Below are 15,371 nucleotides of genomic sequence, written 5' to 3'. Positions count from 1 at the left end.
TATAATATAATATAATATAATATAATATAATATAATATAATATAATATAATATAATATAATATAATATAATATAATATAATATAATATAATATAATATAATATAATATAATATAATATAATATAATATAATATAATATAATATAATATAATATAAATCATGTCATCCTTCTCTGCCATCAGATATATCTTTTGGCTTGTAACATTACTTTTTCTCTTGCTCACACACATACATACACACACACACACACACACACACACACACACACACACACACACACACACACACACACACACACACACACAGACACATTTTATTTTCTAACTCTTAAGCAATGACAATGAGGTCTACTTGGCTGTTGTTCGCCTTTGCATTGCCAAACCTCTATCTTTGTCATGATAGTTTGAGTTGAAATAGTATTTTTTTGAAATAACACAGATTTACACATCAGTGTGGTGAAGATTTAAATTCAAATGGGAAAACAATGTTTAATATTAAAAAGCTCTAACAATTTTTGTAATCGTTCAGTTGGTCTGTTTTTTATTTATTTATTTCAATGGGCAAAATCATTTATTATGCTCAAGGGGAACAACAATGTTTTACCATTTTGACAGTGATGAGGTCAGAGGTCAAATTCAGTGAGAAATTTAGATTTCAGATGCAAAAAAAGTCTTTCATTTGACAATAAAGTGGTTGACTGCTGTGAAATAAACATCACTGCAGTGACTTGCATTAACATGTGTCAGATAAGAGACTTTCAACTGTCTTCAGTGAACTAAATAACTGCTATTGATATTTTAGCATTTCAATGGCCACCTTAAGTCTCAAAGCTGTCATTGTTTTTATTTAAGGCTCAGGCCTTTACTGTTGGTATCAGTTAAGTTTCCCATTCAAGCGGAAATCAGAAGAAACCAACATTTAAAAGAGGGATAAGAGGCCTCTGAGTGTCAAAAGCTAAAAAGCCTTGGTTTTGTTTTGCATCACTTTATTGCCTTTTCAATGAATTACTCCACGGGAAAACAAGTAATAGTGACAGCACTCTCATGCACCCTCTCTCAATTCATTACTGAATCATTTACATATGTCCTTTTTTGATTGACACTTCATAATGAAATGTGCATACTGAAAAATATATAGATATAATGGATTTGAAGTGTTAGACAAAGATCAATATTTAAACTTATTACGAGTAGTATAAAAGTAATAATGGGTTTTTGATTGAATATGTGTCTATTGATCTGTGTGTCTGGCTCTTGAGTGCATTCCACTTCAACAAAACTAGTTTTCTAATTTTTGGTTAAAACTCTTTGGTTGTACACTTCATCATTCATCGTCGTAGATGAAATGTTGGTTTGTGTTATGTAGCATCACTCTACTAAATACAAAATACTAATTGGCCAATAATTGTCTCACAATAAGATGTTATAAGTTGTCAGTTTCATTTCTTATAGAAAATTGATATACTATATTTTAACAAATACATAGCTAAATTGTATTACTAGTAATGAATCTTACTATTATTATTATAATATTGGAAATTCATGAAAAAAAGACAGCTCAGTGAATGTCTCTCTCACTGCATCATATGCTTTGAGATGCAATGTTAGTCAGTATGGTCAGCTTCGTCAACCTCAGCCATTCCAACTGTGTATGAACTTACAGTGGATTGACAAATCTTTGTGTGGGGTTCTTGAGGCAGCAGCGAGTTCCAAATTGAATTACATGCACATTTCTCAGCCACAAAGGGGAGCCATCACTAATTAAAACCATGTGATTGATGACACTGACGCTTCATGCCAAAGGAGGATAAATCACTCTCACAGTCACTTTGCTGCATTGGTTCCTGTCTACACACCATAAGCTACTGTAAGTTCAACACTTACTCAGCGAAGGGGAGTAAACAACCGGAAGAACACAGTTGTTGTTGCCCAGAGATTGTTTTTAATGTTTTGTTGTTATGTCCTTAGGACTATAGCTTCTTAGCCGCATATGTGAAATAATCTGAGGAAACAAAGTCACATATAAAGGCCAACAGTGGTACATGAATCTCTGTGTAATGTATGTGAAATTGTCCTTCACTAAGCACACAGTACATGTGCTTAATTATGTTACATCCAGTGAAACTTTGACCTATTAAAAGGGAAGGTGTTAACCTATCTATACAGAGATCGCACTTTGTGAGTAATCACTGTCTAATGGCTTTTATACTGAGTCACACATACCTATATCACACACACATCTCTGAAGCCTCTGATTCTTTCAGCCAGCACTCTTATTTCCTGAGAGTTTTGCTTTTGCTTTTTGTCCTACATACTGTTCAAAGGCAGGCTTGGCATGGGTTTAAGTGAAGAAACAAAGACCATAGGCAGTATATAATGATAAACCATTGTCTTTAAGGTGATTTGTTTTTACATATTCAGGATTTAAATGCACTGATTTACATATCAACATGTGGACATTTTAAGAGAGATTGCAGAACATGTGGAAAAGAACTGATTAAAATGAATAGATTACCAGTTTAAATATGTTTTCATTGATGCTTATTATTGCTCTATAACTGGACAATTGTGGACCCACTGGTCATGCAGTTGATCAGTTTCTTATAAATCAATTTTTTTATACTCAAAATAATCCGGTAATATACAAATAATACTTAAGTAAAACACATTTAGATTTGAGTAAGTACATTTTAAACTACTTCTCTGCTTATGTATATATGTATATATGTGAGAGTATACATATGTATGTATATATATATACATATATATATACACACACACACACTCACACATATATACACACACACACACACATATATATATATATATGTGTGTGTGTGTGTGTATATATGTGTGAGTGTGTGTGTGTGTGTGTGTATATATATATGTGTGTGTATATATAAACAGTATATGTGTGTATATATATATACAGTATATATACAGTATATATATATATATATATATATACACACACACACACACACACACACACACACACACACCTACACCCACATATATACATATACATATATGTTTGATTTTTTGGATTTTTTCCCCGTGCACTGTCAAACTTTTTACACCATGTCTTACAATCAATGTTTCAGTTGGAGTGTGATAGAAAAAAATGAAATCAGTGTAGACATCAGCACATGTAATTTTCACAACAGACCTTCTTGTTGAATTTGTTATCAGATAAAATAATCAAACGGTACAAAGAGGTCATTTTTCACCCCCATTTATAAATCCTCCTATGATAACCTATGTCACTTTACCAGGACAAGTCCATGCCGACTGTCTATATAGGTGGATTATTACAGTGGTTTAAAACTGCTGTATTTGGGCAGGAACAATTTTGCACTCTTAAGCTGCATACAAGTCAGATCCTGTCAGTGGGTTAGTTTTGTTCAAAGGACCAATTAGTGGGTCCTACCTTAGCCTGCAGCTAAAATGCCTAATGGTGGGGGCATCCACCTGAGAGGTGCAGAGCTCTCCCCACTGGGCTTTAATTTGAGAGAGGGGTGGGTGGCAGTTTCTGAGGCTTTTACCATTACACAGGACTTCATTGTGGCTGCTGACCGTTTGATCTTAAAATAATTTACTTAATGATCTCACCACGGGAGCAATTGGTGCTGCTCGATTAGTCTGCAAGGTCTAATGGACATGGGAAAGAAAGAGGAGGAGGAGGTGGGGAGGGGAGAGGGAGCAGGTGGGGGGTGGCATGGTAAGGACTAAGTGAATCTGCTATGTAACCTTGGGGAGGTACATTTTTCAGCATAAATTCAGAGGTGAAATTCTGACAGTGCTAGAGAAATTCAGAGGTTGAACTGTTAAAAGTGTTGCCGCAGATTAAGCCTATTAAGCCTAAAAGATTAGCCTAAATGATAAGAAAACTAAGTCATATTTTAATCATTTATCTATGGTAATATTTTAATATACAAAAGCTGAAGAGACTGACACATTCAGTGTCACAGTTTTGAAATTATCTTGGATTTTTACACTGATTATTTAGGCTACAGCAAATAAGTTGATGTAAAATTGTGTCTAACTAGAAAACCAATTGTACAATATTTATAATAATGACCAATATTTACATTCTACTTAATATTTATCGTATTCAGAGCAAGCATGATCACAATTTAATTGTTATTTTATGTAAACAATTTATGAAGTGTTTTCAAAGGTACAATTACACTTTTATTACATTCTGTTGTAAATTAAACTGTAACTACTATGAATTAAAACATAACTATGATGCAAATTAAATTAAAAGACTCACATTAATCACATTAATACTGATTCTGTTTAATTCTAAACCCCATTAAAGAGGATAAACATCATCCTTTTTTACACGTTATTAGATGTTTAAATTAATTTTGTGACGCCAAGCACAGATGCCATATTTAAATTCTAAAAGTAAACCATCCAACTGACTTTAAAGAGACTAACATGAGTGAAAGCATCACAGTAAAGAGTAGAGTTGAAAAGGTCACTCCACTACCAGCACACATTCGGCTACTTGACTGAAAGGCCTTCCTGACCTCTGTGCTTAGATAACAAGTCAAAGAAAAGGGGGATGGGGACTAAATGCAGCCATTAGACGATGAGATAGTTGCAGTCAGGTAAGTTGGTGCAGTTTACAGTAATCCCTCTGGCAAAGTATGAAAAGCGGAAAAGGGAGGGTGGGTGATTAACACAGATCACTATTATTAAATCATGCAGGAAGGTTGTTAGTGCACATGAAGTTGTCTACGACATGTCACGACAAAAATCTGGCTCACTGGCAGGAAGAACCCAAATAAATCTCTGAATGGAAAAATGTTTGATGGGAAGATATGGCATAATTAGAGTCATCACATTTAATGACGAACTACATCTGTTTCTCTTGTCAGCATTATAACCTTATTCAAAAAAATGCCTGATTATAGTAATAGTCAAATGGTAGTTGCCTCAGCCTATGGAGATTGTCACTGATTGCACGTTTATTTTCATAACACATGCCAAAAGTCTCAAAAGCATATATAAATGAAATGTAGCATACCTGGATAACTGCTGTGTGAATTGTCATACAATCATTAGTCTAACAACAAAGCCAGTGGGGAGTAAACCACTTCTTTCTCATTATTTTTCAAATAATGAGAAAAAAGGAGAACTAGAAATAAACCATTGATTACAATTCACTTTGCATGATCAAAGGATGATCTCCCAAAGCTTTCATTAAAATATCAAGTAGTTGCCCAGTCATGTGGCGGCTACAGAGAGGACAAACACTTGAACTCTGAATGAATGCCATCCAGTTTGCACTCTTAATTTTACGCAGAGACTTTTACTGGGACATGAGCAAAGGTCAACCTCTTCACTTTATAGTGGGCAATGACTACACAGTCAACAATGCAGTAATTAACAGGTACCAAAGCCTTTGCTGGTTGATTTTATGTTTATTTTATATGTATTCAACAATTTATTATTTCTCTTCCTATATTTTATCTTATCCTATAGGAATTATGTATTTTATGAAACCAAACAAGTTTATATATAAATCCAGCAATTTCTTTTCTGTTTCATTCAAATGGACAATGTTGAACAGCCATACAATGTTTATTATACTTGTAGTACACTGATCTAGTGTGATACTGTACCTCTGCGAGAAAAACACATACAGTACATGGATGTTTGTATAATAGTTATCAGACTGTAAGGCCACGGATGAATTATAAACATTTATTGAGCCACCCAGCCCCCTGCTGAATGGCAATAATCCTTGTGATGGGCTCTGCCAGAGACCACGAGGTGTGCATATTAAAAGTTTTTACTGAGGATCCACAACACCTGTGATCCTCTCACCATTGAGCCTTTGCGCCACAAGAACATAAATCACGGCTTGTGAGTGGAATATCTCATGGAGAGCCAGCATTCCTCTGCTCGTGCTGGGATTAGGAAACCAAAAGGGCACGCGCTCTCTGCAAATGCTACATAAGGCCCCAAGGAAGCCGGTGTGTTGAGAAACAGCCAAGGAGGCTCACTCAGCTCTGTCATTTATAATGTTGCCGGACTGACAGAAGCCCCTGGGACATAACCGCTAGAAACCCCAAACCACTGACTGTATGCGCCATCCAAACAAGTACAAATTATGGCCTAAACGAAGCGGAAGAGCTACTGCAAATTGCAGGAAGTGTTCTCCTGTGTCTTCATTATCTTGTTAGTGTTTTGAGAAATGTATTTTCAACTGCATGTGGAATATGATTAGCAACCTAAAAAGACTTATTTTAAGGAGAAGCAGAATTTGTCATTTGTCACTAAACATGTAATGCGTAATATTATTTTAGATAATGTGGATATGTTTGGTAGGGCTATAATCTAATCTCAGCAAGTGTATGTGTGATTAACATTGCACAGAGGAAAGTCATGACTTGTCCTCCTGTATAACCATTATGCATCTTCCAGGAGGACAGATTGTACTGTGAGAAAGAAACTCAAAGTATTTGATATGCAAAAAAAGCTCTGTATGTATCCTCGCCCTGTGTTAGTCAAAACATTGATGAGATTAATTTGCATTTATGGAGTGAATGATTACACAAGTACACTATATGAGGAATAAAGGGCCCAGCTCAGGTTAAGGCTGATTGACAGCAGCATTGTCTGGTGAGGCTTCACTTCATTTTCAGAAGCCCATAGTGACCTCAGGCATTATGGCCATGGGGGCAGTGCCAGTGTCTCAGGATGCTGATTAAGTGGGATAAACCAGCCCCTCAGACACAAGTGGCCTGGCCATCCTCAGGGGACACCAACCTAACGGCCTGCACCCAGCTTCCTCCACAACACACTCACACCCCAATGTCTTGTATACACACAATGCACACACAACACACAGGTGTAGGGTACACACATGCAAAGTGTAACTTTATATGCCATTTAATGCTTAGGCATCCCATTTAAGCACAGAAGAATTAGGATCAAAACTACACACAGGCAAACTTTTTTTTTATCACACAAGAGGTTCTAGTTTGGATATTTTGCGAATAAATATTGTATTTTATCAATGTATTTAATCCATGTAAACCACTTAAACCAGTAGGGTTAAGCCTAATGCGTGGCATATGCTCTAATACGTATGTGTGTGAACTAATTTAACAATGGGGTTTGTACAACAATTGTAAGGTAATGGGTGCCCTTAAAGCTTTTGTTTCCCAGCAGAGGAACACTTAAAACAAGCCTTTCAAGATAAGCGGCCGGCTGTTGTGTTGCGCCTTCCCCGCTCCCCCAGGACAACATATCCATCACCAGATGCCCCCGGGTGTGGGCTAACAAATTTGTTCATTCTAGGGGCTTACATAACACCCCAAGAGCTTTAGCGCTATCTGGTAGGATTTTTGTGTGATTTGCCACAGAGATCTCACTGTAAAGATTGAGCGCACAGCAGTCCTGCTTTTTAAAATCATTCATTATAGGGGCGTCAATTCACTACAGGGCAAAAATCCTGCATTTGTACGCTATTATTTGCCACCAACACATCGAAACTAGTTCGTGTCTGTATATCCGGAGACAGGTGGAGCAACGACTTATGACGGAATGACTGACAATATATTATTATTTAGTCAATGTGATCAATTATTATATGCAGGGGAGGTCACCAAACAACAGACGCATGCAGCGTGCCCCACCTTGTGACATGTCTTTTTAAATATGGCTTACAAATTGATTTTCGGACTTGTCACAGCAGTTTGCTCCCTATTAGGCCTATAATTAGAATAAAGCGAGATTGATTTAGATTTTTCTATCTATCTATCTATCTATCTATCTATCTATCTATCTATCTATCTATCTATCTATCTATCTATCTATCTATCTATCTATCTATCTATCTATCTATCTACCTGTCGTTTCCCTGCTGGGTCTCCAAGACCCCTGTAACTACATGAACGACTGCCAAAAGAGAAAAGCCAGTGCCCTCTGCAGGACGCCACTGATGGTGACGGTGCGCACACTGACAGACGCATCACCAACTTCAGAAGCTCCGATTTCCTATAACTCTCAAGTATACAGTGTGATCCACTGTGCAAAATAAATTATTATAATCAATTAAGTTTCTTCATAGTACTTCACTATAACCAGTAGTTTATTTCATCAAACAGGAGTAACAAATGAGAGAAAGAAAGAATGGTTTATCCTCCCATATCAACCAAGGATGACCCGACTATCCAAAGATTTTTCTTCTTAGAAATAATTATGATCTTTATTTCAATTAACACTACTCTACGGAGTCTACAGGGTCCTGTAGAGGGCGCCCTTGTGGTGTGGACCAACTCACATCCTTGGGCAGATTTGTTGTATTCACAGCAAGTTGGAATTTTGGGGTCTAATATTAAACTTCAAATGTGTGCAGCTACTTCGTCTGACTGACTTGATCACATCTAAACAACAAAACATCAGTTTTTCTTAGATAGCATCACTCCCAGTAAGACTTCTCTGGATCTTGTGTAAGGACAGCAGTAATTGTAAGTTTGGTGTGGTTTGACAAGTGAGTGAAGTGACTGGATGATACTTGCAACAGATGCAAAAATGTTTCTTACTTGCATGACAAAAAGTTAATTGTATACCTCCTCTGGACATAAACTATTACTCAATATGGTGACTCTTTTGAACATATGCATAGACTATGACAACCTAACGCTGTGAAAATGTTATGTCATTGACATAGTAGTCACTGCAAATGATGGAGTTCCTTGAAGATGCTATACCTGAGCTGTACTGTAATCCCTATTAAATGGTCATATTGTAGTTTTCTTAGATGCAATAATCATACCATTGAGGAGTTAACACCACTAACAATCTTACCCCACTCATAGTAAGAAACAACATATTGTAAGAAGAAGATCACTCAACCTGTAATACAGCTACTTTTATACCTGTGGATTACATACAAAGCCCGCCATTGATTCTGAATTAGAAACTGTACTTTACTAAACAAACATAACTAATTTTAGAGTCAGGCAATACATTTGCGCCGCCGCTTGTTGGATATGATTGGGGTGTCATGATGGAGTACTGTTGTGTGATTCAGTTTGGGAATCAATACGGCACCATCAACAAAAAGTCTGTTGTCAATGCCAGTCATTGATGAGCTTATGAATGATGCATATTATAAATGTACTTTGTGCAATTTTTGAAGGCTAAAAGACAAAGTGCAACATATAAAATACGAGTACAAACACAACCCTAACTTGTTAAAATCAGGAGTATTATTAATTAACAGATTAATCAAGGCAAACATATCATGCACCATGTCAGAACAAAAATTTGAATACCAGTCATAATACCTGCAAGTGATAAATGAACTTAAATATTGACAGTTGGATTGTAGCTCATTCTTTGTGGACTGCACATCAAGCATTTAAGGGCGATATTAGGATGTCTAGCTCAGCAGTGATACAAGCCTTGGCAGGAAAATGGCTGAGGTGGTAGTGCCAGGTTTGAACAGCATTGTGTACTAAGGAATAGTTTTTGGTTGCTTGGGAGGGCGTGATTAGTACAGTCAGTCTTTCACACTTTTGTGATGTTACAGCTCCTGGATCAGGGAGAAAGTGCTTCACTTACCTTAAAGATTGAAAAAAATATATTTATTTGTTGTTTATTCTTTATTGACAGAAAGGCCAAACTATGATGGCTGATGGAAATATGCATAGCTCTAAATGAACCCAAAGTGGTTTGTGAGATGCTGACATTTCTATCGCTTTCCATATTGTGATGATAGTTATAATGATCCCATTCCATTTGAGGCTGTGAGGGTCTCTGGTCCTCAGTAAATTGAATGACTCATGTTCTCAACCATGTTAACATCTGTGCTGATTTTCAGAGTAAAATGAGCGTGTGGATTACATCAGGAGCCATCTTCATCTTAACTGCTTGAATGCATTGCTTCCAACTTGTTATTAGCACCATAGCAACAGGCAGGCAATCTCCTCCCCGTAGGTGGTCTTGTCATTGTTAGTGATGAGGTCCAAAATGGTAGTGCCACCTGCAAACCTGAAGAGTCTGTCTCACTCGTCTCCCCGTTTTTCTCGAAAACTGTTTCTTGATTATTTTTTCTAAAAAGCAGAAAAGAAAGCCAATGAAAATTTTCCATAAATTATATACCATCTACTGCAATCATTGCTCTTGCCGAATCCTGCGTTGTGCCCCCTTTCTTCAATATGTTTTCTTATTGTTATAGGCTAATGCATTCTCTAATATATCAACATACCACTGAGCTCATTAAATCTCTAAGATATTCCAAAAGTACCATTTTGTTATTTGTTTACACTACTCAGAATGCCAGGCTGCTCTGAAATTAGGTGTAATAAAGTGCCTTGTAAATAGCATTTTCTGGGTACAGTGCTGTGCTGCTAAGACAACAGTAACTAATCACACACGTCACATACATTTTACTACAGTCAGTTGCTCCGACGCCAATAGGCTCCTTCAATTTCAAGTTCTGTCATAAAATAATTCACACCAGAAATATTTAGATGTAGCTCGGCCTACACGCACACACCATATTGAGTACAATGTTTGATGAAATTACTATAGTTCAATCAATCAGTCAATTAGTACAAATTATAGACATGAAATTTATCTTTTAAAACTAAATATGAACATTTTTTTATGCTTCACTGTGTCTCTTTACAAGAACCACCCAGACCTAGGACAAATCTCCTCAAATCTACTGTGATTTACAGAGCCATTAGGCTACAGGATGGAACTCTCTACCAACTCGCCTTATTAAAACCAATACCAGAGCCACTTTCAAGAAAACAATAAAATATGACTGATTACGATTAAATGTATAAAAGAAAAGGACTGGTAAATGTCTCATCTTGCTTGTTGATTGTTTCTTAGTTGTTTAGTTTGTTATTGTTTTGTTTGTAGAGTCTACTGATTTGACAATGGATCCATGTGGGTAATGTGTTCTCTCTGAATGTATAATGTATATCATTTTTTCTCCACCAAAACTTTGCAAAAAGTTTGCATCAGGTTTGCATGAACAAAAAGATCAGTCATTCCAGTTCACAGTTTGTGCAATAGCAACAGCATGGTTTACAGTCATGTGAAGGCATAATAAGGGTCATTAACAGTAATAATAAATGAGAGACAAAGGAAAGAAAAAGAAGGGGGGAAAAAACAAACTGATAACAGAAACAAACAAGACTTCACACCCAAGGGAAATTATGTAAAGCATACAGTCGTCTATCTATGCAACAAAATAAAGCACAAAAACAGCAAAGGGTACAAACTGCAAACAAGCATGACTGCACAATATAGCCCAGCAAGCCAACAGGGATTATAGGAAAATGGTAAAATGTAAAATGGGACATTCCACAGTAAATGATCACGGTACATTTTCGTGTTAAATGAATGTTAAACTCTTCATGACTTTCATTGTGGACAAAGTTTCTCTCTTTGGAGCTAGCAAAAATAAGTACCTGGCAGTGATTGAGGAGCGTGGCTGTTGCTAAGCAACGGAATGCTGAACCACCCACAGGACTGTACAGCTCACGCCTGTCTCCTTTGCAGACAGGCATGTTGTAGGCTAAAACTATTTTAACACGAAATTTGTAATAATAAAAGTTCAGGGGATAGTTTGTGGAGCTATCCTCACAAATACGTTTCTTTATTTTTTCCTCTCTTTTTTTAACGTTTTGCTGTAGGAAGTGACGGGACCGGGGACTACAATATGTCATGGTGGTAGAGCAACCATGTCCGACGAAGAAAGTGTGCCTTGTTTTCTTGAGGACGACAGGGTGAAGTTTGTCGAGGAAAAAGTTTGTGGGCTTCTGCGACTTCAGCGTCAAACATGGGAGAAAAGTGCAGTCAACGAAGAGTTCCAGGCTTATTTGAAAGACCTGTTTGAAAAAGATAATATTATATTTTTCTTTTCACCCAAAACAGGTTGTTTGGTTGCTTCTAAGGAGGTATGACTGTTGCAAAATCTTAGATAACAAACTAATTTAGCATGTATACTTAGCAACTGCTAATTAATACGTTTAGGGTACTTGCAAATTGCTATTATATGGATTGGCATGACATACTTTAATTAACCAAATTTAAGTGTTATATCAATTTGCAGTAAAATGTTGTGGTCATTTTTTTTAAAACACAGGTCCCACCTTTATCCCCAAACAAACAAATCTACATTCTCAAGAAAGGAGTTGTCCCCATTAACTGTGAAAACTACAGAGAGCTTCTGCTGTTTGGCTTCTTGTCTCCATCACCACTACTGCAGCTGTCAAGCACAGTTGAACAGGTGATCCCCAAACCCTCAATCTTACACTAATCTCATAAAAAAGCAATTTACTGCATGTTATGTCAGTTATTTTGGTTGTGCAGATGTATTTTATAGCTTGCCTTTAGGACACCTGGGTGAATCCATTTTCATTTTAATTTGTGTTTTTGTTCTTAAGGTATGCCTTCCACTGCTGTCAAATAGTCTTAACCACCACATGTGGCCAAATCTGATGTCTGAGGACATTATTCAAAATGTTGAAAGTGTATGCAGCAAGACATCAGTTGTATGGGGACAGGTTTTAGGGAAAACGGTCCTCCCTATCCCAACAGTGACAGATTGGATGGATAATGTATCCAGTACCTTCAAAATGTAAGTAAACAAACATTTTACCGTTGTATCATTGACTTTGATGCTGTAAGAAACACAGAAACACCCCCAACATGTATTTTTACCTTCAGGTATGATAACTATGACAGGGCACTAGCCCATGCAATAGAGACCCAAGTCATCAATTGGACCAATCTCATCCAGAAAATGCTGAAGGAGGATTCATCAGACCTACTTATGACAGGCTGTAATCCAGGACCCAACGCAGAGCTGAAGTTCTGGGCTTCCAGGAAAAGCAATATTCAGAACGTTTATCATCAGGCAGGCTCACTTTTTCTCTTGATCTTTAATGATAGTGTGATGTGAATTATTTTCATCTCTTAACTTTCTTTTCCCTGCTAAAGCTTTTGGTACTTTCACTTTTAGCTTCAGAGTCCCATCGTTCAGAAAATGGCAAAGATGTTAGAGATGATGGATAGCAGCTATCATCCAACAATCAAGACTCTAATTGGAAATGTATTTGATGGTAAGATTAAACAAGACATACAGTTCGTTCTGTAATTTGAAGTGTTACATGTACAGCATAATGTGATTATCAAAATGTGTCATTTCTGATTATGTTGTTTGTATTACCTTTTTCTCTCAATCGAAAGCATTACAAGAGGCCCAGGACATTGACCTCCATCTACAGCCACTGTGTGCTCAGCTGTCTCAGCTGGAAAAGAAAGGATTTACTCACTTTGAAAAATTCATCCCTGCACTGTTTCACACTCTTTTCCTTATCTGGACTAACTGCCAGCCCTATCAAAGACCGGCACGCATGGTGGTGTTTCTTCAGGAACTTTGCAATCTGCTGATTGAACAGGTAAGACTCCAAATGGGAAAAACTAGTGGTGATTGAATACATCTAGTGATACATTCATGCTGCAAATGTATTTAGACACAGTGAATGGAAAAGTGTGTTATACTAAAATACTTTTTTTTTTTTTTGTCAGTGATGCTTTGCTGATGTTAGTCTGTGTTACTCTGACGTAAGTTGTAGACTATTGGTGTGTGCTTAGAAACAAATTCACTGATACAATCTTTTTACTTACAGGCTTCTACATACCTCTCTGCTGATCTGTTACTTAGAGAAGACCCAGAGGAAAGTCTAGAAATGGTAAAGATGGTGATAAAAGTCTTCAGATGTTTCAGAGAGAGTTACCAGACCCAGAGGGAGAGGTTGGCCAACCATGCGAAACATGCACCCTGGGATTTCCCATCTGCCATGATTTTTGCACATTTCAACCAGTTCCTCAATCGCATGTTACAGCTGGAGGTGAGATTGTATATTCATCTTTGTATTCAGATGTGTGCGTTTTTATTTTTTATGTGGTTTTGTTCCCTTTTTATAATTATATTTTCAGGACTTCTTTGAAATAATGCTGGACTATCAGCGTATGGAAAAACTGGAATTTGGTGGACCTAAAGGAAAAATCTACAGTGAGAATGCTGCTCAGATGTACAGGGAGTTCTGTAATCATTGCCATGTATTGAAGCACAGTGAAAACAGTCCACTTGATTGCAACTCAAAGGTGAAATTGTCTAAAAATTACTTTTTGTAGGTGTTACAAAAACTGTCCAGCTACTTACAAATCATACAAATGCAAGAAAGATACATAATGCATTATTTTACACAGATGTACTCATCATTCAATACTGATTAATTGTCAATTTTGTCATAAGGATTTTGAAAATGAGTATATGGATTTCAAAGTGAAAATTGTGGACTTTGAATGCCGCCTTGCCAGCCTTCTATGCCTTGCCTTTAAGGATTGCTCAGGACTGGAATCAGCACTCAAAGTAAGCAAGACTGGATAATACGTTTAATTTTGATGACAGGTTGGATTAAGTGAATAGTCAGTGACAGAGCTACCAAGTGGGGCACCTACATCTTTTGTGTTTCCCCTTCAGCTGTTAACTATTGTTGGACCCTTCTTTGAGCGAGGAAAAATTCGACAGATATTCACTCCCAACTTCCTTCTACTGCAGCAACATTTCAGAGAAGAGCTGGAGAAGTGTAAATGTCTGTTTAAATCCCAGCTTGATCAGGTACTGTAAGCAAATTATGATATGTATAATATGTATCCAAGGCACAATAAGAATTTACCATTCTTTCTGTGTTTACAGATGGAGAGTGGTCTGAATAAGAACATGGCTCACGCATCTGGAGCTTTAAAGTGGGCAAAAATGCTCCGAGAACGCATTCAAACCTCATGGGAAAAAATCAGATTACTGTTTGAAACGTCAGTGTATTATGGCTACTTTCAGTCAATGAATGAATAAATCAGTTAGATGATTAGACAAATATATGCACAGATACAAGGGGTTAGAAATTACTATTGTGCTAGACTTTTAAAGGACACCTGTTTCACAATTATACAATCTTTTCAGATCTACAGGTGGTGTAGAGATGGTGAAGGAGCACCACATGTACATGGAGATGTTGAGTCTCCTGGACCAATATGAGGAAGACATTTACTCTGAGTGGTGTGCTGGTTTAGAACAGGCCTGTCTGATCAACCTCAACCAGCCTCTTATCTCTAGAAATAATTCATGTGGCTTGATCTCAGTCAACTTCAATCCAAAGGTAATGTTGCTTTAATGTTGCTGTAAAATTGAAGGTACCTGCTTTGAAAGTCTTGAAAGTGCTAAACAGTTTTTTTTAGGAGGTACATTATATGCACTGTATAATACAGTCTTGCATCGCCACCAACTTGTGGTAAATTGTTCCCTGGGCCAAGTTAA

The 15,371-nt window shown here is 36.9% G+C and overlaps 1 protein-coding gene across 1 annotated transcript in view; it reads left to right on the top strand.

The window, feature by feature from the left end:
• The first annotated feature begins 11,727 nt into the window (after positions 1-11,727).
• si:dkey-233k19.3 (dynein axonemal heavy chain 11) overlaps positions 11,728-15,371 on the top strand; it is a 36,823-nt gene continuing 33,179 nt past the window's right edge. The window contains exons 1-12 of the mRNA XM_062422486.1: positions 11,728-11,943; positions 12,132-12,275; positions 12,433-12,626; positions 12,716-12,905; positions 13,011-13,110; positions 13,238-13,449; positions 13,681-13,902; positions 13,991-14,158; positions 14,310-14,426; positions 14,538-14,675; positions 14,754-14,869; positions 15,018-15,213. Of these exons, the coding sequence (XP_062278470.1) occupies positions 11,728-11,943; positions 12,132-12,275; positions 12,433-12,626; positions 12,716-12,905; positions 13,011-13,110; positions 13,238-13,449; positions 13,681-13,902; positions 13,991-14,158; positions 14,310-14,426; positions 14,538-14,675; positions 14,754-14,869; positions 15,018-15,213 (2,013 nt within the window). The remainder of the gene's footprint in view (positions 11,944-12,131; positions 12,276-12,432; positions 12,627-12,715; positions 12,906-13,010; positions 13,111-13,237; positions 13,450-13,680; positions 13,903-13,990; positions 14,159-14,309; positions 14,427-14,537; positions 14,676-14,753; positions 14,870-15,017; positions 15,214-15,371) is intronic.

This window comes from Scomber scombrus, chromosome 7, assembly GCF_963691925.1.
Source record: "Scomber scombrus chromosome 7, fScoSco1.1, whole genome shotgun sequence".
Classification (NCBI taxonomy): Eukaryota; Metazoa; Chordata; class Actinopteri; order Scombriformes; family Scombridae; genus Scomber; species Scomber scombrus.
This window is presented reverse-complemented; position numbering and strand designations above follow the sequence as displayed.